Genomic DNA, 23,261 nt, shown 5'->3' with positions numbered 1-23,261 from the left:
ACACCTTCCACCTCCCCCGCCCGGTGGGCGCCCCCAGAGTGAGCCTTGAGCACATTACGTCATTGTCCCAGCTGTCTCTCCCCCACCCTAGCCCCCGCCCCCCAGCCCACTTGGGAGGCGGGTAGAATCAAAACTGGACCCCAGCACTGGGGCCCGGAGGAGTATGGAGATCGTTCACGTCGCGTTTCTCCCAAGCCCCTTACAAAGGTGGCTACCGAGGCTCGCGAACTGCCCAAGTACGGAGCGTATTTTACAAACCCTGCGCCCTTGCAACTGCCGCGACCACGCGCTTACTCCAGCTGCCTCACCCCGGGTACCTCAGAATCTCCTGCAGTCCTTTAAAATAATGCCAGTGCCCGGAACCACCACAGACATTCTGAGGTGGGTTCCGAGCACATCTTGACAAAGTTCCGCAGGGATTCTGAGGCGCAACCCACCCACGGATTCCCACTCCTTCAGCCACCGCACTTCCAGTGTTGCAGTTGGTCACGATGTAAACAACTGTGCAGGTTTCTAGGAATTTATACTAAGGAATAAACGTATGAGTGCTCAGAGAAGTGTGCCCTCAAAGGAGCTCATCAGAGTCCGCTGTAACTGGGAAAAGCTGGGAAGCCCAATAAGGACCTGATGAATATACCTGTTGGCAAAGACTTCCACGATATATTGTTTAAAGGAAACATTATGTTTCCTGCTAGTCTGTGAGAGGTAGCAGTTGCTTTGTGGTCAAGACTTAAGAGTTCAAAGGCTGGGTGGAGGCAGCCATGTGGATTCACTTACAAACCGTGTGACTTTGGGCTGGTTAAATAACTTTTTTTTTTCCTCAGTTTTTTCATCTCTAAAACGGGGGAAACAGTGCACCCTTGTAGTGGTGAAGATTAAGTGAGATCATCTGCACACTCATTTGACAATATTTATTGAACATTTCTGTGGCAGGCAAAGAGACAGTTCCTGCCCTCTGAGAGCTTCCAGTCTGGTGAAGAAAACAGGCATTGATATTTAAGACAAAACCTAAAATTATGAGGAGAGAACTGCATCTGGCATAGCTAGGGGAACACAAAACACGGACAAAGGCCCCGAGGCAGAAGGAGCTGATGCAAGCCAGCACTTAGAATAAGTCCTGACACACAGTGCCCATACAAGGTAGCTACTGTAACTGAAAAGTTACACGTGATCTGTGTGTCACATGAAGGACAAAAAGGATGGAAGACCCAAGAGCTGAGTGTCAGTGATGGTTATGGGAATGGTGGGATTTAGGGTGAATTTTACTTTCTTCTTGGTATTTCAGTATTACTTAAATTACTTTTTATAATTAACATGTATAACATAATAAATAAAGTACCTTACTTGGGGGGGGGAAAGACAAGTTCTTTTCATTGTTTACATGCAGGAGGGTTGGTATAGATTATACTAGTCTCACCCTGAAACAGAAAACCAAACCCTGCTGCCCTGCTCTGGACCAGGCACTGAGCTGGACAGTGCCACCTGCAACTCCACCATTCAGTGGCTCTCACAGGGCTCCCCACAGTGGGGGGTGACTGTCTGCTGGCATACCATATGACTCACTTTCACTTTGGTCCAACGCCTTCCCGTCCCAGAGCCTCAGTAACCCTCTGCAGAGGGCTACCTGAGTACCAGGAGGTCAGGTAAATGGGCACAGTGCCTCCCACTCTGCAGCTGTTCCCACAGCTCCCAGCTGGAGCTGCCCAGGGAGGAGAGCAGAGTGGTTCTGTTTGTACCTCTGAAGGTGTCAGATGGGAAAACTTGGGCCCACTGGAGGGTGGAGAGGAAGGGATCAATCAAGATGGTGAGAAGTGAAGGTGTAGAAGGAAGAACCCAGGAGGACAAAGATGCTAAATGGGACAGAGGTGAACACAAGTTAAGACTGGGCTCCTCTCTTTGGCTGTGCATATAGTGGGTGCTCAGCAAATCTACGGGACGACCGAAGAACCATCATAGAAGGGCTCTTGTCACTGAGAAGCCAGGTCCCAACCTCAGAGAAGCAGTTTAGGGCTGGCCAGAGGGTTCAGACATTATCAAATTCATTACACCAATGAAGCCACAGCACAGGGAAGGGGTGGGCCAGGGTCACTCAGCAAGTCTGACGGGCTAAGACCCTGGGTCTCCCTTGGGCACTGTTAGTGGTAGAGGGTTGGGGATAGTTGTGTGTCTCTCCCCTGGCTTGGCAAAGTCAAAGAGACAGAGCTAGAATTCCCCCCAGAGCCCCTCCCTTTTCTGCCTGGAAGGGATATGACAAGGGTGGCTGCCCACTCAGGGCCTAACTCCCTCTGCAGCTTCCCTGCTCCATGGCCCCGGTCCTTTCTTACACACCTCCTGACACAGGGAGCTTGCTGTCTGATCAATCCAGCTTGGAGCAGCCCTACCATTACAAAGCACAGCCTCCTGCAGAGCTGCAGCCTGTCCCCCAAGAGCCCCCGCCCGCAGGCTACAGTCTCCCTGCGCTGCCAGAGAGGACAAGTTGATTCTTCCCCGAGCCTGCTCAATGACTTCCCTGGATAGCTGAGGACAGAGATCATGCTGCTCCAAGGCTGTCTGGGGCTAAACACCCTCCCAGGATACTTCTGGTCCCTTCTCAACACTGATCCCTTGTCCATGACAGTGCTGAGAAGGGAGCTGGAGGTCAAAGCCAAGCCCCTGCTTTGCTGCCCCGTCACGGCTTGAAGCTCCTCTGAGAAGGAGGAATATCCTCTAAGGTGGTCTCTACATCTGAGGGCCCCCTATCCCCCGACCCAGGCCCCTCTCACAGCTCACAGCTCCCTGGGGCCCAAACCAACCTGCTAGCCCAGAGCATTTGCTGGCTTTTATTGTCTCTGCAGGGGACAACTGTGCCAGGCAACTCAGTGACACTGTGGGGCCAGCACCAGGCATGACACCTCCACACATGGCTCAGAGCCTAGTTCTACCGCCTCGCCAGGAAGGGCAGCAGCCAGCCGGCCAGCGGTCCTAACCCAGCGGGAGAGTCCAGCCCAGGATACCTCCTGCTCCCCCCAGCGTCTCTACAGGGTTAGGTTTGCAGCATAGCGCCCTCTGAAGGCTCCCTTGGCACCCCTCCAGGGAGGTCCCTGGGAAGAAATGCAGCCCTCTGCAGCCCAGTCCCTTCAGCTGCGGCTCAGAGCCGGCTCCAGGGGGCTGAGCAAACTCGGCCTCCCCTCTCACAGGGGCCAGCTCTCACCACCAGTCATACCGCTGCGTTCTCCTCTTCCTCCCGACTGGCCTCCTCCTGGCCCCTTGAGCCCTGGGCTGCTCCAGGGCTATAACTCGGACTGGGATCTTGAGATCCGAGGGCCTTTTCGGATCTCCTTCCGCTTCTCCTCTTTCTTCCGGCGTTTCTCCTCTCCTCTCAGGGCCTTCTGGAAAGGGTCAGTGCTGGTGATGAACTGAGGGGAAGAGCAGAGTGGTCTGATTAAGTCTGCTGGCAGCAAAGAGTTCCCTCTGAGCTAGGCTGCTGTGGGGACAGGAAGGTCACTCAGACACAGGCCCTGCCCTCGGGCAGCCCGCAGACATGGAGATAGCTACATGGGCTTTGGGGAAACTGCTGAGCGGGCCTTGGAAGATAAGCAGGAGCCTGCCAAGCAAACAGGATGAGGGAAGAGGACATTCCAAGCAGAGGGACAGGTGCCGGACCTGCATGGCGCATCCAAGAAACAACAAAAAGACTCCACTCAGGGTGAAGGGGCTGAGAGCCGAAGACCACCACAGACCCCCAGAACCCTGAGGAGGAGACGGCAGCCGGCAAGAGTAAGACAACAGGGGTCCTGCCGCTTGCGAACAAGTTGCAACGTCTAGGCAAGGGAGTGTACGGGAAGCAGGTGGGCCAGAGGTTAAACCGTCAGAGCCTGAAAGAGGTGGAAAGTCGACAACAGTGGTGCCCAGACTCGTGGCTTCCACAGTGGATGCACGGTGGTACCCAGTGAGGAGATGGAAACACAGGGCGAGCTGGGTAGGAGGAGGATGAGGACTTCAGCTGGGGTCATCCCCAGGCCCTCTGCTCTTCTTCCCCCACTCTCCAGACTGGCTCATCTGATCCCAGGGCTTCCGTTCCACCCCTATGGTCAGTTACCACTCAAACGTGCATCTCCCTATCTAAATGCCTGTCTGACACCTCCACTAATGTGCAAACATGCCCCAAACCCAGCACGGCTCCATCTCCCCCAAACCCAGTCCCCTTCCAGAGTCTCTGTCCTCATGAACAGCAGTGCCCCACAACCCAGTCGAGGCAAGCAGGGCAGAGACCAAGCATTCCCCCCACCCCCACCCCCACCCCTCACAGTCCATTGCCAAGGCCTGGCCCATTGTACCCCCTAAGTCTCAAACCCGTCTACTTCTCTCCGTCTCGCCTATCCTACTGGTACCCCCATCACCTCCCCCACCGCCCTCCTGATAAATCTGGGCATCTCCCAGGGTCTCTCCACACCCTCTTTGGCCCCTCTCAAACCATTCTCCTCACTGCAGTTAGCTACTTTTCAGTTAGCTGACTCCTGCTTAAACCCTTCCACGACTCGCCATTACTCTCAGGACAAGGTTCCACACAGCTGCATCTGCAGGTCCACCCTGCCCCCCTCTCCTCCTCCCTCACTTCTGGTCCCTGGGTTCCTTCGCTCCCACTTCCAGGTCTCTGCATGTGCTGTGGCTCTTCCCAGCCCCCACCCCCTCTGCCACATTAGCTCCAGCTCAGCTGTCACTGTCCTTGGGGACCTGCCCCGGCTCCCAGCTGGGGCTGCCTCCTCTGTTTCCTTCTCAGTGCTTCTCCCCTGCCATCACCTGCCTCTGTGACCACCTGTTTCGTGCCTGTTGCCCCCACTGGATCACACTCTCCACGAGGACAGGCAGATCGTGTCGGACGCTGCTCACTGAGCCACAAGCCCCCAGTGCAGGGCCTGCCGGGCTTATAGATGGCACTTAGCATGTATTTTTTAAATGAATGAATGAATCACGTTAGAATATGAGGTACAATAGTACCCAAAACTCATGTAACTTTGTTGTGAAATACACCCATTTTATTTGTTCATACGATAAATCTGATAAATGTGTGATCAAGGTAGACATTAAAAACAAATTAGGGGCTCCACCTTGTGGAGTAATCCACCTACCATGTTAGACTGAACCACAAGTCTGGAAGATGGGGTGAAGTCAGAGAAGTGCAGCCCAGAGAGGGTAAGTGATCTGCTCAGGTCACACAGCTAGTCCCAACTGGGGCTAGCCCCCAGGCCTCCCACTTCCCTGACCAGTGCTTTCCCTATCACACTCTGCCTCCTATCCCTACAAGTTAATTCTGATCCTCTTGGGAGGAAGGAGGAGCTGGGAGACCCCTCAAGCCACAGAGGACTCCACACTCTTGGCTCTGGCTTGGGGAAGGACAAGTCAAGAGATCCTGGCCCCACCAGCCCCAGCTAGGTGCGTGAGAAGAGGAAGAGAAACAACGCCTATCCCTTTCCTGGATCTCCTCCCCGCTAGGTCTGGCTAATGCCTACTTTAAATTCTGATGCTAACCTCGAGTGGACCCTTCGTGCTGCCTGACAATCCAGAATGTTCCCCTGGTCTACTCACTCTCCTGCTCTCCTAGACACACCTTCTCCTCGAACCTCCATCACTCCTCCCCTCCTCACTCGCAGCCCCTGACCTTGCTTCCTGTTCCAAAAAGAATGGAAACACTCAGAAGACAACTTCCACAAGCTCCCACCACCATACCCACCAACCCACTTGCTGCTGTGCCCACACTGCTCTTCCAGGCTAGGCCATGCCTCCCCCCAGGCACCAGCTCTCCTCTCCCCGCTCCCTTCCTCAGGGATGAGGCTCCAGCAACTCTCCTACCCCTACACCATTGTTCTTCCTAATAGGTTGGGGGGGGGGTCCCATCAACATGCAAACATGCTGTAGTCTCTCCCATCACACTAAACTCTCCCCTGGAACCCACACCCTCCTCCAGCTAGTCTCCCGTTGATCTGCTCCCCTTGAAAACAAAACCTTTATCATAAGCGACAAGGATATAATGTACAACATCGGGAATTATAGCTATCATCTTGTAATAACTTTTAATGGAGTATAGTCTGTAAAAATACTGAATCACAGGCTTCCCTGGTGGCGCAGTGGTTAAGAATCCACCTGCCAATGCAGGGGACGCAGGTTCGAGCCCTGGTCCGGGAAGATCCCACATGCCGTGGAACAACTAAGCCCGTGAGCCCCAACTACTGAAGCCCGCATGCCTAGAGCCCGTGCTCCGCAACAAGAGAAGCCACCGCCGTGAGAAGCCTGTGCAACCAAGCGTAGCCCCTGCTCGCCCCAACGAGAGAAAGCCCGCGTGCAGCAACAAAGACCCAACACAGCCAAAAATAAAAATAAATTAAAAAAAAAAAACTGAATCACTATGCTGTACACCTGAAACATAAAAAAAAAAAAACCTCTTCAAAAGCGTCACCTGTACTTGACAGGATGCGTCCACTTCCTTTCCTCTCATTTTCTCCAAACTCAGTCTTTTGTCCCCACCACTCAACCAAAACAGCTTTTACTGAGATCTCTGATGGCATGTCTCCATGCTGCTAAATCCAGTGGCTGATTCTCAGCTTCATCTTCCTTGACCCTCCAGCAGCATCTACAGGAAGATCACTTCCTCCTCCTTGTCACTTTCCTCACATGGCCTCTGGAAATTATTCCCTCTTGGGTTTGCTACACTAGCACTCACTGATCCGTCTGGGGTGCTCTGCTAGCTCCTCCTCATTCTCCCATCTCTAAGTGCAGGCACATCTCAGGCCTCAGGCCTCAGACCACTGCTATATCTGCCCTGCCCCTCTGCTACTCCCACATTTGCAGCTCTAGCTTTAAGCTCTCCCCTGAAATCCAGTCATATACCCAGTTGCCTCCTTGACATCTTCATTCACATGCCCATCAGGTCCAGAAACGAGGTCTTGATCCCCGATCCAGCCCTCGACCTTGTCCCACCAGTCTGCCCATTTTAGAAACGGCAGCCCCATTCTTCCACACACTCAGGTAAAAAATCGTCGAGTCATCCTTAATGCAGCTCTTTCACTCCAGATCTGCTTCCTTAGTGAATTTTATTGGCTCTGCCTTCAAAACAGAACCAAAATCTCACCATTCCTCACCAGCACCACTGTTGTCACCCTGGTTCAAGCCACCATTAACTCCCAAATAGACAAGCACAGCATCCTCCTTACCAGTATCCATCTCCTCCCTGGTCCCCGTCACTATTCTCCACACAGCAGCCAGGCTGATCCTTTAAAAGGATAAGTCAGAGACCCTCACCCTGCTCCTATGTGTCTTGGAGCCAAAGCCCTTGAGAAGACATGCAAGGATCCTGTGCTCTGACCTACAACTCTGACCTCACCCCCTCTCACACTCCCCACCCTTCCAAATATGCTTCCAATTCAGGGCCTTTGCACTTGCTGCTCCTTCAGCCTGGAATGTTCTTCCCCCAGAGACAGAGCTGGCTCCCTTGCTGTTTCACGTCTTTGCAGTAAGAACCTTCTGTGTCTGAGTCATGTGAAATAGCAACTGTATTCCCATGTTATCCCTGGAATTCCTTAACCACGTTCCTCTGCTTTTTTTCTCTGTAGCCCTTATCACCACCTATCATATATTTTTTATTGACTGTCTATCTCCTCCAACTAGAATGCCATTCCCAGGAGGGCAGAGCTAGAATGCTTCTCTACTGGCTAGGATTCAGTAGATGCTCACTAAACGTTGAACAAGTGCATGTGCTATGCCTCTGAGCCTTTGTGCAAGCTGGTCCCTCTGCCTGGGAAGGTCTTCCCTGAGCTGGTCAACCCCGCACTCCTTACTTATCCCAGAGCCTCCACCCCCTACTTCCATAGGCTCCCTCGCATGGGTCCTTCCCTCTTGCACTGGTACAGAGATCGTGCTAGATTGGGACTGTGTTTCTCTGCTACCTTCCCCAGCAGACGGTGAGCATCTTCAGAGCAGGGAGAGGGCCAGCTCCCTCTGGACTGGGACATGGCCAGCACGAAGCCTGATACAAGTTGGCTCTAGTGATGGGTATGTAGTAGGAGGGGACTCCCAGAACACCCACTGGTATGGAGAGAATATCCAAGGTGAGCGGAGCAAACCTGGGCTGTTGCTGGTGGACAGGTCCACACGGGATAACAAAAAGTGAGTAAAATCTTGGGACCGTCCCCAGCCAATAGAAGTAAGGAAAGTATGTTGCTTCTGAGGTATGCCCAAGCAGAGCACATTATGATGAAGCTAAATTACATCTATCCTGGAGCCCATTGTCTCAGTGCCCCATGCTCTCACCCTCCTCGTGTGTGAGAGGCATTCACGATCTGCAGGGCAAGGAGAGCCAGTGACACAGCAAAAAAAGCATCTCCATGGGAGCCCCCTCATTGGGAACGGCAATCTGCCATGGCCTTGAGCATCCCTGCATGTTTTTTCCACGTATACCAAGAACCCAGCCCTGACTGTTCTTACCCAGGCCATTTATCAGGGTTGTGACTGCAGCAAGCAACCTTGAAGGATGTGTCATCTTGGTTTTACATGAAGGGGAGGCAGCTACGCTAGTGTGGAAAACCATATCCCCCACTCTGTCACCTGAAGCAAAGCCACTAGTTCAACAGGGCCCTCGAGTCAGAGGTTCCTCTGAATACTCAGGCCTGTCCTCTGATTATTCACCTAAATTAAGAGCTGATGGTGCTGTGCAGAAGAGTTAACATAGCTGGCCTCACTGCTATCTTTTAGAAGGTTTGTTTCCAAGGCTGGTCCTTGGCTGGTGTCTAGGAGCTTGGTTTCTGGGAGGGATTCCCATCACCCTAACTGATAAGAGTGGCTCACTGCACCTAAACTGTACAAAAATGTGGTTTATTCTAAACACCCACTTTCCTCCTGGAGTCTGGAATTTGGTATGTGCTAGGCAGAGGGTGCCTACGTGACCAGTTCCCAGTAAAAACTCTGGGCACTGAGTCTTCAACAGGCTCTCCTGATAGACAACTTTTCACATGTATTTTTATAACCTGTTGCTGGGGGAATAAATCGTGTCCTGTGTCACTTCACTGGGCGAGACTCGTGGAAGCTTGTGTCTGGTTTCCCTTAGACTTCACCCAAGGAGCATTTTCCCTTTGCTGATTTTACTGTGGATCCTTTCACTGTAATAAATCATAGCCTCGAGTACAAGTACACACTGAGTCCTGTGAGTCTTCCTAGCGAATCATCAACCTTGGGGCGGCTTTGGGAACCCTCGGCACAGGTGACCATGGGCAGCAGCAGCCATCTAGCCCCAGGGATGACACTGGAAGACCAACTGCCATAAAGGCTAATAAGACAACAATCTGAATTAAAAGCCGTCACTCTTGCCTAGACAATATTCCTAGTGACCAGGCATGTTGTATTCTTACTGACTGTTGTCAGTGTCCTAGCCATCTGGTCTGCCAGATGAGCAGGCTACAAACTGGTAGATCAAAGATGGCCATCCCTCTTGGGGGCCATGAACTGTGGAAACAAACTGTGGTTGACCATGGGACAGTCTGGGTCACTCGCTTAGATGCTCATAGCCAATTCTCTGATGAGACCAACTAGAATCAAAAGGCTGATCAAGCCTAAACAGCCCAGTTGACTGGCACTGCCACCTACATGCATCATTGTACTAAATGTGGCAATACACTCACCACCATAGACTGACACAAAGTAGAGGACTCTGTATTTCTGGTTCAGCTACCTAGAGTCCCTGGTTGGAACAGTACGGCCCAAAATCATTAGAATAATGACCACTTGGGGGACTTTCCCTGGCGGTCCAGTGGTTAAGACTCCACGCTTCCACTGCAGGGGGCACGGGTTCGATCCCTGGTCGGGGAACTAAGATCCTGCATGCTGCGTGGCACGGCCAAAAAAAAAAAAAAAAAAAGAATAATGACCACTTGGTTGAGTACGCTCCTTGCCAAGTCTCCCTGTAGTGGCCCATGTGGGCCAAGATGGGAGATATGTGTCTGCAGAAATCTTGCAAAAATGCCCTTGTCCCACTCACATATGACCCTTCTGAACAAAAAGTCTAGGTGAAAGTAGGGAATAATTGGAGAAAAGTGAAATTATAGGTCCTGGGATGTGACATGTTGATTTTGTACCAATAATCTGGGGAGGGAGTGCCTTGGATCCCAGGAGGTGTGTGGAACAATTAATCCTCTTTGTCCTTTAGATCCAGCACTGCCGCCTGGCAAAACAATCCTAGGGTCCACCCAAGCCAAGTGGCAGCTGCAGTTGAGAGTCAGACTAGCTGTCCAGTGTGTCATTCTCAACCACGTGACAGGAAAATTCACATAGACTCAGTCAGTCCTGGACTATTCTGCTGTGCCTGATACCATCAAAGGCAGCTCCCAGAGTAACCCTGTGCAGACACACAGACCAGTACAACCTTGCTTCAATCTGACATACAAATCCATCTGCTTCTCCTGATCCCTGAGCGACCCTGGTTATGCCATGTAGGGCAACTGAGGCTGCAACTCAGCAGCAACACTGCCTCCAGGGCTCAGCCAAACAATGCAATGGTGACCCAAATCAAGTGGTAACATGTAGGAGACAGTGGGCCACAGAAGGCCTCTCCACTGGGGATGAGCGTTGCTTTGGGTCTATCTATTGGCCCCTGTAATCACTGGCAATGACATCAAAGATCGGCAGCTCAGTCTAAACCCTTGTACGGGTGGTAACAGATGATAGATTGGTCTTCGATCGCATGCTGATTTTCGAATGTAAGACCTACTGCCCCCGCCCCCCCAGGCCTTATCAGAGCTGGCTAAGTCCAGGACCCTGGAGCACATGGTTGAGATCAACACTGTGCGTGGCCTCATCCTGCTGCTTAGAGTCCTACTGACAGCAGTCTGACAGCTGAACAAATGTGGTCCTAGTCTCTACTGATCAGATTAATCATGGAATAGGACATTCACGTAGAAATGTGAGTTAAGCCAAGACACGTAGGGCTGATGGATGGACTGTGGGGAGGCGATCTCTATCGCCCTGCACATTCTTGCTGGTACACCGGACAACTCTGTACCTGGGCCATTTCTCAGGCTGTGTTTGCAGAAAGCAACCATGAAGGATGAGGTGATGTCTGCCTGCAAAGACTTGGTTTGCTTCTGTTCATTATAAAGGTGGTGAATTTCCCAAGCTTGGTGCTCCTAGACTTGATGCAAACCCACTGCATGCATGGCATTTGCCTGGGCCCCTCTGTGTCACCCTCCTGGGACTTGGGGAGTACAGGAAACCCACATGACCAGGCCAACAGCAACTGCTTTTGCTGCAATAAACTCTGATGTCTCTAACCTGTCAGCATCCATGAAACAGCAGCAAAATTCTAAACCTTCAGAGGCCCCTCCCTACACCTGAGGAGAGCCTATGATTTGAGGAGTACAGTGCTCTGGCCCTTCCTCCCTGCCGCTCAGGCCCTGCCCTGCCACCTCTGATCTCTCCCTCCCCCCTACTGTGTGTCCGTATCTGTCGTGCTTCCCCTGCAGCCTCCAGCTCTCAGAGCCCACCTCAGCCCCTAGGAGGAGAACATGTGCAGGAATGTGGGACAGAAGCCTGGCTGGGTGCTCACAGGCTCAAGGGCAGAGAAGCATGGCCTGACCTCCCATGGCTTCCCTGACATTCGCCTGATGGGAACAGTGCCTACCGTGCACTGGGATGGATGTGTTCATAGCCTCTGACTGGCCCTCACAGCTGAGGTCCACACCGCATGGACAGACAGGGAGCTGAGGCTAAGACAGGGCCAGCAGCTTGCCTGAAGGTACCAGTGGGCGAGTGATACTCAGGCCCAGACCCAGGCACTTCTGGCTCCAAGTCCAAAGCCCTCACACTCCATTCTAGGTGCCCCAGCCCCTGCAGGCCCTGGCCTCCCAGGGCTCAGCAGAGGCCAAGCAGACATGGCCACAGGTCCCAGCAGCTCACCTCTGTGTGGTCTACTTTAAATGGGTTCTGGAAGTCAGAGTCTTTCTCGCTGATTCCCAGCTCCTGGGCCATCTGCAGATGAGGAAAAGCTAGTCATCCTCTGCCTTCTCCTGCCTCCTGCTCACCCAAGGGCCACTCCCTCCGAGGCCTGAACAGATGTGGGGCAGGTGGTGACCCCTAGGGACCCAGGTCAGCATAGAACCCCATGAAAGGGCACCTCAAGGTGGCCCAAGGCTTATCACAGAAAACGCAACCAAGGGCTGACATTCAGGCCTCACTAAAGGCAGATGCGTGGCTCACAGAGTACCACCAGACAGAGGGCTCCCGGACCTCCTCCACCCTAGTCCTTACCAGGCTGAGGATGGGCGAGTGGGGGCCCTGGTCAAAGACGCCCGACTGGTTGCAGAAGCTGATGCCCCAGCGGATGAGGAGGTTCCAGTTGGAGTTGTGGTCAAAGCAGTGGTGCACGATCCTTGGGAAGCGCAGCACCACATCACCGAAGAAGGCCGTGTTCTCCACCACTTGGGAGAAAGCTGGTGAAAGGACCCTGATGAGTGGCCAGGGGAGATGCCCTTCTACAGCCCTCCTGGCCAGCCCTACGCACCCTCCAGAGAACAGAGGCAAGCCCACTAATCAGAGAAGGGGAACGGTGCCTGAGGCCCACAGGCTGCTGACCACATGTACAGTGCATGCTAAGGGCTTTATGTCTACCAGGTCACTGAATCATCAAAACCACCTTTAGAGGGAGACGTGTCTGCTATTCCCATTTCTCACACAGGAAACTGAAGCTGACGGCTCGTGAGTAGCAAACCCGGGCTGCAAACCCAGGGCTGTCTGACTCCAAAGGACATGCTCTTTCCCCTGTATCTCACAGCCCAGAAGACTCATTTACCATGGGGACCAGAGAGGTGGGTGTCATTTTGCACATGGAGGCATATGCATCCCATGAGGCTTCACTGGGCCTAACCTCCCCAACTTGGTGTCCTAATGTCCAGAGCTGGGCCCTCGTATTAACACAACTACAGTGTCTGTGAGGGGTCAGTTCTGTTAGGATGGCCAAGGAACACATCAGGGTTTGTTTTCTTTTTAGTGTATGCCCAATTTTATTTTAAATGCTTATGTTCTTATTTTGAAATAATTTTAGACTTACATAATACACCTCAAAATTCCTTCACTGGGCTTCCTCTCATGTTATCATCTTATATAACCATTGCACAACTATCTAAACCAGGAAATTAACATTGATACGATACTATTAATCAATCCACAGACCTAATTTGAATTTGGTCAGTTTTCCCACCAATATCCTTCCTCTAGTCAACAAATCAGTTTAGAATGAGTTTAGTGTCCATTATGGTGGCAGGTCCCCCGACCCAGGCTAGCATGAAGAATAGTAACTACACACCCAGCCCTGGTGGCAGTCCCTGTTTGAGTGACCCCTATAGATAAGGCCCAGGCAGCGCTCACCAGCACTGGCCAGGCCACACAGAGATAAGCAGACTCCTACAAAGATATGCCAGGTTGGGTCTGAGACAAGTGGGGCAGGGACCCCTGGGCTTCAGAACAATCTTGAACCGCAAAGAACTCAGGAGTTCGCTTGGTTTACAGGTAAGAGCCAGGCAAACCACCTGTCCTCTTTCATGTGGAAACTGGAGGTAACAGTGCCTTCCTCAGTTGTTGTGGAGATTAGAGGTGATATTTGTAACATGCCCAACATTCAGTATGTAAAAGCTCCTTCGGTCTTGTCTCAGACAGTGCGACCTAACAAACTCTACTGTTAGAACCGTAACCAGTTAATGGGGAGAAATTACCAATGAAGAGAAATTCTTGGAAGAGGAGATGAAGGGATTAAAAATATTCTTTTATTTATCTATGTTGGTCTCACCTTGTCTCAAAAAGGATTTAAGGGAGTTGAGGCTTTTAGAACAGTAGTAAAGAGTGATGGTAACTGCTCCCATGGGCCAGTCACTTCAACAGGCCTCAGTTTTTTCTCCTATAAATGGGAACAACCCTTGCCATCTCTACCAGGAGGGTCAGGGTAGTGAAGGCAAGGATTTCTGGAGTGGAAGTGGGCAAAGGCTCCTCCCTAGTTCCCCCGTCTCAAACACCAAACCACACGACAGAATATATCTGTGTCAGGGACACAGAAACTGGCTCTGAAACGAGCCGAGAAACACTCGGAGAATCATATACTAAGTGCCCAACTACCCAAAGAGACTCCTTGGAAGGTGCCACAAGAGGGTACTTCCAGAGAGAGAAAAAAGAGTGACAAGAACAAGAGGGAAGGAGCAGCTAGAGAAGATCAAGGATGGAGCGGGGAAGAGGAGAGGGAGAGATTGGGAAGACCATACCATCCTTCAGTTTCTCGTCCTGGGGGAAGGGCCCATCTGGGAGCACATCTGCAGCAATGAGCACTGTCCGGGAGTCCTCCAGCACCTGAGGGAACCCCACCTGGGCTGAGTGGCTTTGAAAAGGTCTTCCCAGACCGGCCCCAGCCCCATTTACTTCAACCCTACTTCAAATCTTCTGTGAGGGGCTTCCCTGGTGGCGCAGTGGTTAAGAATCTGCCTGCCAATGCAGCGGACACGGGTTCGAGCCCTGGTCCGGGAAGATCCCACATGCCGTGGAGCAACTAAGCCCGTGCGCCACAACTACTAAGCCTGTGCTCTAGAGCCCACGAGCCACAACTACTGAGCCCGCGTGCCACAACTACTGAAGCCTGTGCTCTAGAGCCCGTGCTCCGCAACAAGAGAAGCCACCGCAATGAGAAGCCTATGCACTGCAATGAAGAGCAGCCTCTGCTTGCTGCAACTAGAGAAAGCCCACGCATAGCAACGAAGACCCAACATACCCAAAAATAAATAAATAAATAATAAAAATAAATTAATTATATATATTAAAAAAAATCTTCTGTGCATGTGCTTCCCCCTCATTGAACACCATCCCCTTGGGGAACTCCTACGCATCCATCAGTGCCCAGATCAAAGACCAGGCCTGCCATGAGCTGCCCCCTGCCTGCATGCACCTTAAAGAGCCCCTTGAGCATGACGTCAAGGATCTTGTACTGCTGGTGGACATCATTCAGCTGTGCTAGGTTTTTCAGCGCCAACAGCTGCTCCCGCCGCTTCACCTCAAACATCTTCTTGTCTGAGCAGCATTAAGTTAAGGAACTGGCACCAGTTCTCCTGCCTGGATAATCCAGTGGTCCCGATCGAGAGGGCCCACCCTGGCCAGCAAGTCTCTGCCAGGGGCGTAGATGTGCATGCCTGGGACTCCCCAGGGAATGAATACACTCTCTGAGAAACATATAAATCCTGCAAACATATCATTCATCCACGTCACTGAGGATTCCACACCCGACAACCTGAATACAGCCCTCAGGACCTGGCTCCTGTCCTCCCCTCCCCGTGGCCTTTCCCCAATCTCCCACAGCCACTCACTGCTCCCAGAACCTCCGCCCCTCTGCTCACACTGTACACTCTGCCTGGGGTGCCCCCCACCCTTCTCTATGAGTTTCTATTCTTTCAAGACCCAGCCCTTGGGTAGGCAGCCCAGTATGCCAGGGCTTGGTCTCCGGCCAGGGTCTCACCCAAAAAGAAAGAGGCACATGTACAATCCTCAAGAATCCTCATGGCTCTGAGATATATGGCTTGCCTTCTCAATTTAACATATGGGGAAACTGAGGTTCAGAACAGGACTTGACCAAGTCTGGTTAGAGCACCTTACTTTTTCTCCACTGTTCCTATTAGGGGGGTCTGCTCCATCCCTGGAATCTCCCAAGGGGTTGTGGGTATAGAGAAACCTCATTTATAGGCCCCTCAAAAACACCTCCAACCCCAAAGGATACAGATCTCCAGGCTTGGGTCCAGGGAGGTCCTCAGGGTGTCTGTGACTCCTGTCCCAGACAGTAGTAGGACAGAGAGGAAGGCCAGGAACTGAAGAAGGTCCATATCCAAGACTCTGGAGCTAGGGGAGTAACCCAGAGAAAGAAAGTGAGACCCAGAGCTTGGTGTTATAGGAAACAGAAAGTGAGTTGAACAGCAACTTCCCCTGATAATGACACAGCCTCCAAATACCAAAAACCCAGCTTTGGGAAGCCCTGGAGCCCCAGTTCCTAGCCCAGGGCCAGTGACCAACGGACACAAAATAAAGACATGGGATGATAGGAGGGAGGGAGAAAGATAAAGTCAGCAAGGCAGGGATGCTTAGAAAACAGGGATCAACACCTGGAACCCTGCACTGGAGCTCTGGCTCTGCCTCAGCCTGACTTCGGGACCTCGGGCAAATTGCTCAGCCTCTCTGAGCTCCATCTTCCTCATTGCAAAATGCGGATAAGGAAGTCATCTCCCTGTTGCAGAGACAGAAGGCTAGGTGAGGCACTGTGCCTGAGGAAGGAGGGCCTGGTCAATATCCTTGCCTCTCAATTCCCCATCCTGGCCTCTCAGAAGGCCCAGGCAGTCAGAGATGTGAAACTTCTGGGGTTTCCCACCTTTCCTGACTTCTGTCAACAGATAGGAAGAAGGGGTGCAGGGTGGGAAGGGAGGCAAGACAGTCTTGGGATAAGACGGCTGTTATTCTCTTAGGAACCATAGGCACCACAAGCAACACCTGTTCCTATCTAGGCAACATTTCCCAATTACCTACTGAGTACCTGTCATGTTCTAAGCACTGTTCTAGAGCCAGGAATACGGCAGTGACAAACAAAATTCCCTGCACACTGGTACTTTCATCCCTAGTAGGGTTAAGAGACAACCAATAAAGTTGTAAAACAAGCATAGAAAGATGAGAGGGAGTCAGCAAAGTGCCGTATTAAATACAGTAGTCAGAGGCAGCCTCTACTCAGATGATAGCTGCCCAATTTTACCAACGTGGAGACCAAAGCACAGAAAAATGAGGGGACTGCCCAAAGTCACTCATGGATTCTCAGGCTAAACCAAGAGTCTTAATGTGCACAGGCTACCTCAGAGCTGGCCACTGTTCTATTAGGACACCTAGGTGTGTCCTAGAGATGCTCAGTTATTGACAGTGAGACCCCACACAGATCAACCAGAGGACCGCCCCCACCCCACGCTGATGAGACAACTGAAGCCTAGTGAATGGGAAGAAATAGTTCAAGCTCACCCAGAACCCTTACCTTCCACCGTCACTCCAGACTCAAAGGAACCACACACTGGTTAAGGCAGAACTTGGGGCCAGGGGAAATCAGACAGCCGGTAATGACTGAAGCAGGAAGAAGTGGGAAAAGAAAGCCGAAAAAGCGGACTGCGTGGGGCAGATCCCGCTGTCTCTACTGTTATTCCCACTTATCCGCCTCTCAATCCCGCTCCCTGCCCCAGGAGTCCCCAGAGCTCTTCCTGGCTGGGCGTGCGACTCCGAGGCCATTCTGCAGAGGTGGCTTGGTGGTGGATCCTGAGCCGGCAACCCGGGCTCGGAGACCAGGGTCGCTGCCCCTAGCCTTTAGAGCTCCGGGAAGAGAGTCTTTGTAATGAGGAGAGGCGTCCGGGTCCGCGAATCCCAACCCCCATCCTGTGCAGCCAGTTCTGGGCCCTCGGTCCCTCCCCCGCCCCCCCACCACCACGAGAGCCTGCCCGCCCGGCGCCCCCGCCCCCACCTACCAGGCCGGGCGGGAGGGCGGGCGGACAGGAGTCAGCGTGCACCTAGCCTCGAGGGTCCGCAGACGACCGGCAGAGGCGCAGAACCTCACAGTGTCCCAGAGCAGCCACGCAGGAACTGCCGAGCGCCGCCCCTGCCCAAAGATCGCGGGCCGCGACTGCCGCTCCTTGACCTAACTTCCGGCCCCGCCCAGTAGGCTCCGGCGCTAGCCCTGCCCGAGGTCCGTGGGAGTTCTCTCCCGCTCACCCTGCGTGGCGGCTTGCGCACTTGCCGCGTTAAGGTCGAGTTGGAGGAAATAGCCTGCGGTGTGTGTCCATAGTAAAGGACGCGTCAGCAATAATGAGGCCCTGACCCCTGCCGGCCGGGCGGCCTCCCCAGCGCCATCCCCGAAACTGTTTCGTTAGCTGTTTTGGGTTTTTTAAAATATTTATTTGGCTGCACCGGGTCTTAGCTGCGGCGCGCGGGATCTTTAGTTGCATGTGAGAACCTACTTTCCTGACCAGGGATCAAACCCCGGCGCCCTGCATTGGGAGCGGGGAGTCTTAGACACTGGACCACCAGGGAGGTACCAGCTGAGTGTTTTTTAAACTGCAGTTGTCAAGATCAGTTTAGTGGGTCGTGGCTAACACTTTGTTAGGTAACGTGCAGTGCAGAGTTGGGGCATACCCAGCTCGCCCCTCGGATCCACCAAGTTCTAACCCAATTTCGTGGGGTCCTTCCTTGTCCTATCATTAGGACGGAGTTCAGCCCAGTTTTGCGTAGGGTCGGTCCAGCCAGACCCAAGGGCTAGCCAATTACAGGCACCGGGGCCCTGGCAGACAGGCGGGAAGGGAGTTAAAGGCCCTGGTGAGCTGAGCTCAGAACACGCGCGGGCAGTTGTGGAGGACAGACATTGAAAGAACTGCACACGTGTGTGCACAAATACACGCTCTGAGGAGGGCCGGGAGAGAAAGGAACACAGGGGACCTACTTTAGCCAGGGAAGAGCTGAGCTGGGGCAGTTTCCCTCAGCTAAGAAGGCTGAGAAGGTTTTGTGCTCACCTTCCTTGCCTGGAAATTGTACCTCTCTCCACTTTCACCTGAGGTGAAGCAGCAGGTAAAGTACTTCCCAGAGCACTTGGACCACAGCAGCACCAAACACATGACCTTTCTCTGCCCCTTCTGCCCCAAGGATGGCCTAACTGATGTCTTCAACTGAGGTAACCAGCTGGTGTTAGCAGAACAAATCCCTCCCCCTCTCTCCCTGAGGAGGCCATCCACCCTGGCTGAGGAACCAGCTGGAGGGAGCCAAGGTAAGTGCGAAGTGAAATGTTTTTGGAGAGCCCACACAGGCATGTGAGTATATCACTATTTCCTGATTCTATTTTAAAAATGGAGTAAATGGCTCCAGATGCACGGCTGCAGTTGTCATCCATTTCCCCCAAACCAGTGTGCCCTGACTTTGTCTTCTCCAGGTCTCAGTTCTGTTTCTGGGCCTTCAGGTCCTGAGATCAGTCTCTGATGTGGGCCAGGGATACAGCCGCTCCTCCCAGGTAGCTGGCAGCAAACATGAGAGGAGAACAGCAGAGAGGTGGGGCCAGACATGGGAGAACCACACTTCCAGGGCCCAAAAAGGGAAAAACAGACAAGAGCAGAGGTGCACCTGAGAAGAGTGGGATGGATTCTAAAACTGGGACCTGAACACCTGGGCTAGGTAGTTGCTATACATCAGGGAACGTTCCATGGATAGGGTTAGGAGGAGAGCCAGGGAGGCCACACACACACCTCCAGACCACAGTGTCTCTGGAGCACCACAACAACCCCTCAGAGGGCCAGTGAGCACTGCCCACAGCCCCAGGCTTTCTCAGGGACGTGCCAGTCACCCAGCACCCTCCCCCACCATGTTGTGCTTAGGGCAGCGTCTGTGCCAACCGGGCTTGGGCAACTTTCTCCAAAGCTCCTGGGGAAGGACTAGCTCCCTTCTGAGTTTGGTGATATGACTTTGGAGATGGTCATGTCTGGGGTCAAATCCTAATGCTATCACTGTGTGATTCTGGGCACGTCATTTAACCTCTCTGAGCTAAGTTACAACTGTGTTAACTCTCCTAGCTACTGTGAGGATTAGATACAGTGCATGTAACATGACTGGCCCTCGGTAGGAACTTAATAAACAGCAAGTCATTGTCATTGCTACCACTGTTAATTATTCTCACTGACCGCTGCTTGCCTTATAAGACAGTGCAACTCTCTGTCCTGAAGCATGACCCTATAGCTTCCCATTGCCTGGGTGACTCTGCCCAGGCCAAAGCTCCCAGTTGCAAGAAAGGATACATCATGTCCTGTAGGGGCGGCTGGGCCTTGGAGGCCCTGGGGGAAAGACCCTCCAAGGAGGCCTGCAGGGTCTGGGCCATGCTATGATCAGCCAGGAGGCCCATGCTCTGGACCTGGGGGGGAGAAGAGGGTAGGGAAGACAGGCTTTCTCAGTGCCCACTCCATAGAGGCCCTCTCTACCCTCCACCCCCTGTACTCCTGACCTCCCATTGGCTGCTGTGGCTAGAGCTCCCCACCTCCACAGGGAAGATGGTACAGAGGGTCTGGCCTCACATTGGCTAAATAGCATCCCCTTTCCACCCACCTGCAGGAAGAAGCCACGCAGAGCCTGGAGGGTAGTGCTGGAGAGGGTAGAGAGGTCAGCCAAAGCTGCGCCTTGCAGAACATGGCCCACCTCTTCACGAGAGAGGATGCTGCTGCTCCGGAACCGCACAAACTGGCCCAGGGAGAGAAGCCCCAAACATGTAGTGATTCGGCATCTCCTTCATTCACAGATATTTGCTGTGCCCTGTCAGGCTCAGCATTGGGCTGGGGGCATGGATCTGAAGCCCACAGAACTCTGCCTTCAAGAGCTCAGTGTTGGTAGGCAGGGGTGGGGTTGCGTCACAGGAGAGTGAGGTAATGAGGAGGATTGCAAGACCCTGAGAGTTTGTTCTGCTGACCCCTTCAGTCCCGCCACTCCTACCCTGACCCTCACACTAGACTACGTGTGGTTACGCAGACACACCACATTCTCATATACCTGCTGTTCTCACTTCAATACTGTACCTGCAATACTTTTCCTTCTCTTTGCCTATTAATCCGTCAAGCCTCAGCTAAAATGTTACCTTCCCTGCTCAATGCTTTCATTTTATTAAAGAAATACAGGCATTAACTGGGTGCTTACTATATTCGTACTCACTTCTCCCTCACAGCTCTGGCAGAAGCAATTACTCTTTTCTCTGGGTTCCTACACCAACCATTGATTTATTCATTGATCCACTTCACTATCATTCACAGGCTTGCTGCCTTGTTTATTCAGTGGGCACTTACCATTTTCTAGGCACTTAGCATTATCTTCTACTCTTCCATTAATAACATCATATTTTAACTATTAATTTCCTGGTCTATCTCCTTCTCTAGACAGAGGGGCCTTTAAGGCAGAACATTTGGCTCACTGACATCTTTGGTACCCAGCACAGGATCTGGCAGGTGGTGGGCAGGCCTGGTCAGTGTTTCATGAGTGAATGAGAAAGAATGTCTGGGTAGTCTGGGCAGAGGAGATGTGGGCATTCAGAGGAATTCTCTAGGCAGACTTCTTGTAGGGTGAAGGCTCATCCAGCCCCTCTACCTTCTTGGAGGATGACATTCTTCAGACCACAGGACCATCCTTTCTGCACTTACCAGGGTCATGAGCCTCAAGATCTCAGCTCTGAGGAAGGAATTCTCTCCAGCATCCAGGAGGATAAATAGCAAAAACCGATTCCAGGGCTGGGAGGCCACATGGAGTGCTATGGGAAACACCAGTCAACCGTGTGTTGTTAATGCTGCTTTTCCAAAGGCCTTGGAACATTGCTAAAGAAAACTTTCTATTGGCTCAAAAAAGGGTTGATCAGCAAAGGCAGGGCATCGGACAAGCTGACCCCAGGGCGTTTCTTTCTCCTGGGCTTCTATCCACCCATGCTGCCTGGCACAGGGAGACCACATATCCCACTATTGTGGGAGGCAGGCAACAGGAAGAGCTCTGCCACTTAAGAGCTATGTGACCTTGGTTGGGGCAAGTTGTTTAACCTCCCTGAACCTCAGCGTCCTCATCTGTATGATGGGCATGGCAGTGCCCTTGCAGTATTGTTAAAAGAATTAAACAAAATGAGTGTGAATCAGGGAGCTCCCTGGTGGCCTAGTGGTTAGGATTCTGGGCTTTCACTGCCATGGCCTGGGTTCAATCCCTGGTTGAGGAACTGAGATCCTGCAAGCCACATGGCTCGGCCAAAAAAAATGAGTGTGAATCACAGAACAGAGGATGGGAGTCTGGGGTGGGAGGGTGGCAGGTGCTGGCCCCGTCCAATCTCCCCCATGGGAACATCAGAGAATGGGGAGAGTTTCTACCGACGTCTGGACTCCGGGCATGCAGGTAGTCAAGCAAGGCCTCCAGGCAGCCGACACAAGCGTGGGACAACAGAGGGTCCTTCTGCAAGAAAACAACAAAAACAAAAACCCCAAAGAAGTTCGCGTCCGGTTTTGCTACCAGTGGATTTTGGTGCCAACCAAGAAAAAAACATTTGGTTTTCAAAACAATTTAGATTTCAGAATTTCAGATTTGGGATTGTGGCTCTGTAGATAATCAAGAAATGTTTGTTGGTTTCATCTCTCACCCACACACAAAGCACGGTGCTTATACTGATGATTTACCTACATTTGAGAGACTGTTTTGCTTCAAAAAAGGATGGGCCCTGGGCCCCATTAAGAGATTCACAGATTACAGATTCTGTAAGAGCCACACAGTTTATCTAAGCCAATGCATGTAAATCTTTTTGTAAAGCAGCAGAACCTTTCATCAAACAAAATTTTATGCTCTAATAAGCATAAGAAAAGAACTTAGGGTTAGGGAGATGCAAATTAAAACCACCTTGAGATACCACTACACACTCATCAACAGCTAAAACTGACTGACAGTACCAAGTGTTGGCAAGAATGTGAAGCAACTGGAACTCTCATGCACTCCTGATGGGAAGGAAAAATGGTACAGCCACTTTGGAAAACAGTCTGATGGCTTTTTTTTTTTTAATTAATTAATTTATTTATTTATTTGGCTGTGTTCGGTCATTGTTGCTGCACACGGGCTTTTGCCAGTTGCGGCGAGCAGGGGCCACTCCTCATTGTGGTGCACAGGCTTCTCATTGTGGTGGCTTCTCTTGTTATGGAGCACGGGCTCTAGGCGCACAGGCTTCAGTAGCTGTGGCACACGGGCTCTAGAGCTCAGGCTCAGCAGCTGTGGTGACAGGCTCTGTTGCTCCGTGGCATGTGGTTCTTCCCGGACCAAGGATCGTGTCCCCTGTATTGGTAGGAGGATTCCCAACCACTGTGCCACCAGGGAAGTCCCAATCTGATGGTTTCTTATAAAGTTAAACATACACTTACCATATGTGGTAGGCAGAATTTTAAGATGGTCCAATGACCTTTGCTCCCAGATGTTACTCCTGTGATTAGGTTACATTACATGGCAAAAGGGAGATTGTTTGGGTGGGCCCAATCTAATTACACCAGTCCTTTAAAAGCAGAGTTTTCTCTGGCTGGTAGCAGAAGAAGAACCAGAGAGTCCAGAAGTGTGAGAGGGACTCAACATGCATTGCTGGTTTGAAGATGGAGGGGCTGTGTGCAAAAAAATGTGTGTAGCCTTAAAGAGCTGAAAGACCCACCCACCCCCAACAGGAGGATGAAGTG

General features: G+C 52.1%; 2 protein-coding genes and 1 long non-coding RNA gene across 7 annotated transcripts in view; 1 reads left to right on the top strand and 2 right to left on the bottom strand.

Annotated features, from left to right (window-relative positions):
• Positions 1-896: 896 nt before the first annotated feature.
• On the bottom strand, positions 897-17,686 carry CCDC134 (coiled-coil domain containing 134). Of its 4 annotated transcripts, none has more exons than XM_082636600.1 (8): positions 17,532-17,670; positions 17,051-17,136; positions 15,764-15,882; positions 14,942-15,063; positions 14,268-14,352; positions 12,268-12,449; positions 11,917-11,988; positions 897-3,395 (listed from the first exon to the last, which is right to left on the bottom strand). In XM_082636600.1, the coding sequence occupies exons 3-8, from the start codon at positions 15,864-15,866 to the stop codon at positions 3,270-3,272; spliced, it is 690 nt and encodes a 229-aa protein (XP_082492726.1). In that variant the 5' UTR covers positions 15,867-15,882; positions 17,051-17,136; positions 17,532-17,670; the 3' UTR covers positions 897-3,269. The 4 variants fall into 4 exon arrangements, with proteins under 4 accessions (XP_082492726.1, XP_082492727.1, XP_082492725.1 ...); XM_082636598.1 differs by lacking the exon at positions 897-3,395 and adding an exon at positions 7,355-11,084 and having other exon boundaries at positions 17,532-17,685; XM_082636601.1 differs by lacking the exon at positions 11,917-11,988 and having other exon boundaries at positions 17,532-17,676.
• A 71-nt stretch (positions 17,687-17,757) lies between these two features.
• Positions 17,758-20,284, top strand: LOC309812674. Of its 2 annotated transcripts, none has more exons than XR_014295372.1 (3): positions 17,758-17,834; positions 18,700-18,820; positions 20,149-20,284. It is a non-coding gene; the product is annotated as an uncharacterized lncRNA (long non-coding RNA). The 2 variants fall into 2 exon arrangements; XR_014295373.1 differs by lacking the exon at positions 17,758-17,834 and adding an exon at positions 18,020-18,094.
• MEI1 (meiotic double-stranded break formation protein 1) overlaps positions 19,019-23,261 on the bottom strand; it is a gene marked incomplete at both ends in the record, with an annotated part of 68,750 nt that continues 64,507 nt past the window's right edge. Inside the window, 5 exons of the mRNA XM_082636596.1 lie at positions 19,019-19,064; positions 19,839-19,951; positions 20,143-20,274; positions 21,222-21,328; positions 21,927-22,008. Of these exons, the coding sequence (XP_082492722.1) occupies positions 19,019-19,064; positions 19,839-19,951; positions 20,143-20,274; positions 21,222-21,328; positions 21,927-22,008 (480 nt within the window). The remainder of the gene's footprint in view (positions 19,065-19,838; positions 19,952-20,142; positions 20,275-21,221; positions 21,329-21,926; positions 22,009-23,261) is intronic.

This window comes from Mesoplodon mirus (genome assembly GCF_964341445.2).
Source record: "Mesoplodon mirus genome assembly, chromosome: 11".
In the NCBI taxonomy this organism is placed as follows: domain Eukaryota; kingdom Metazoa; phylum Chordata; class Mammalia; order Artiodactyla; family Ziphiidae; genus Mesoplodon; species Mesoplodon mirus.
Note: the sequence above shows the minus strand (reverse complement) of the source record. Positions and strands in the feature narration are given on the sequence as shown.

What these genes read in the sequence shown, in the direction of transcription:
- CCDC134 (XM_082636599.1), bottom strand. Translation starts at nt 15,866, where the DNA reads ATGGACCTTCTTCAGTTCCTGGCCTTCCTCTCTGTCCTACTACTGTCT. An exon ending in GGACCCAAGCCTGGAGATCT is followed by an intron (nt 15,064 to 15,763) that starts GTATCCTTTGGG and finishes AATGCTGCTCAG; the next exon opens with ACAAGAAGATGTTTGAGGTG. An exon ending in GGACGAGAAACTGAAGGATG is followed by an intron (nt 12,450 to 14,267) that starts GTATGGTCTTCC and finishes TCCTTTCACCAG; the next exon opens with CTTTCTCCCAAGTGGTGGAG.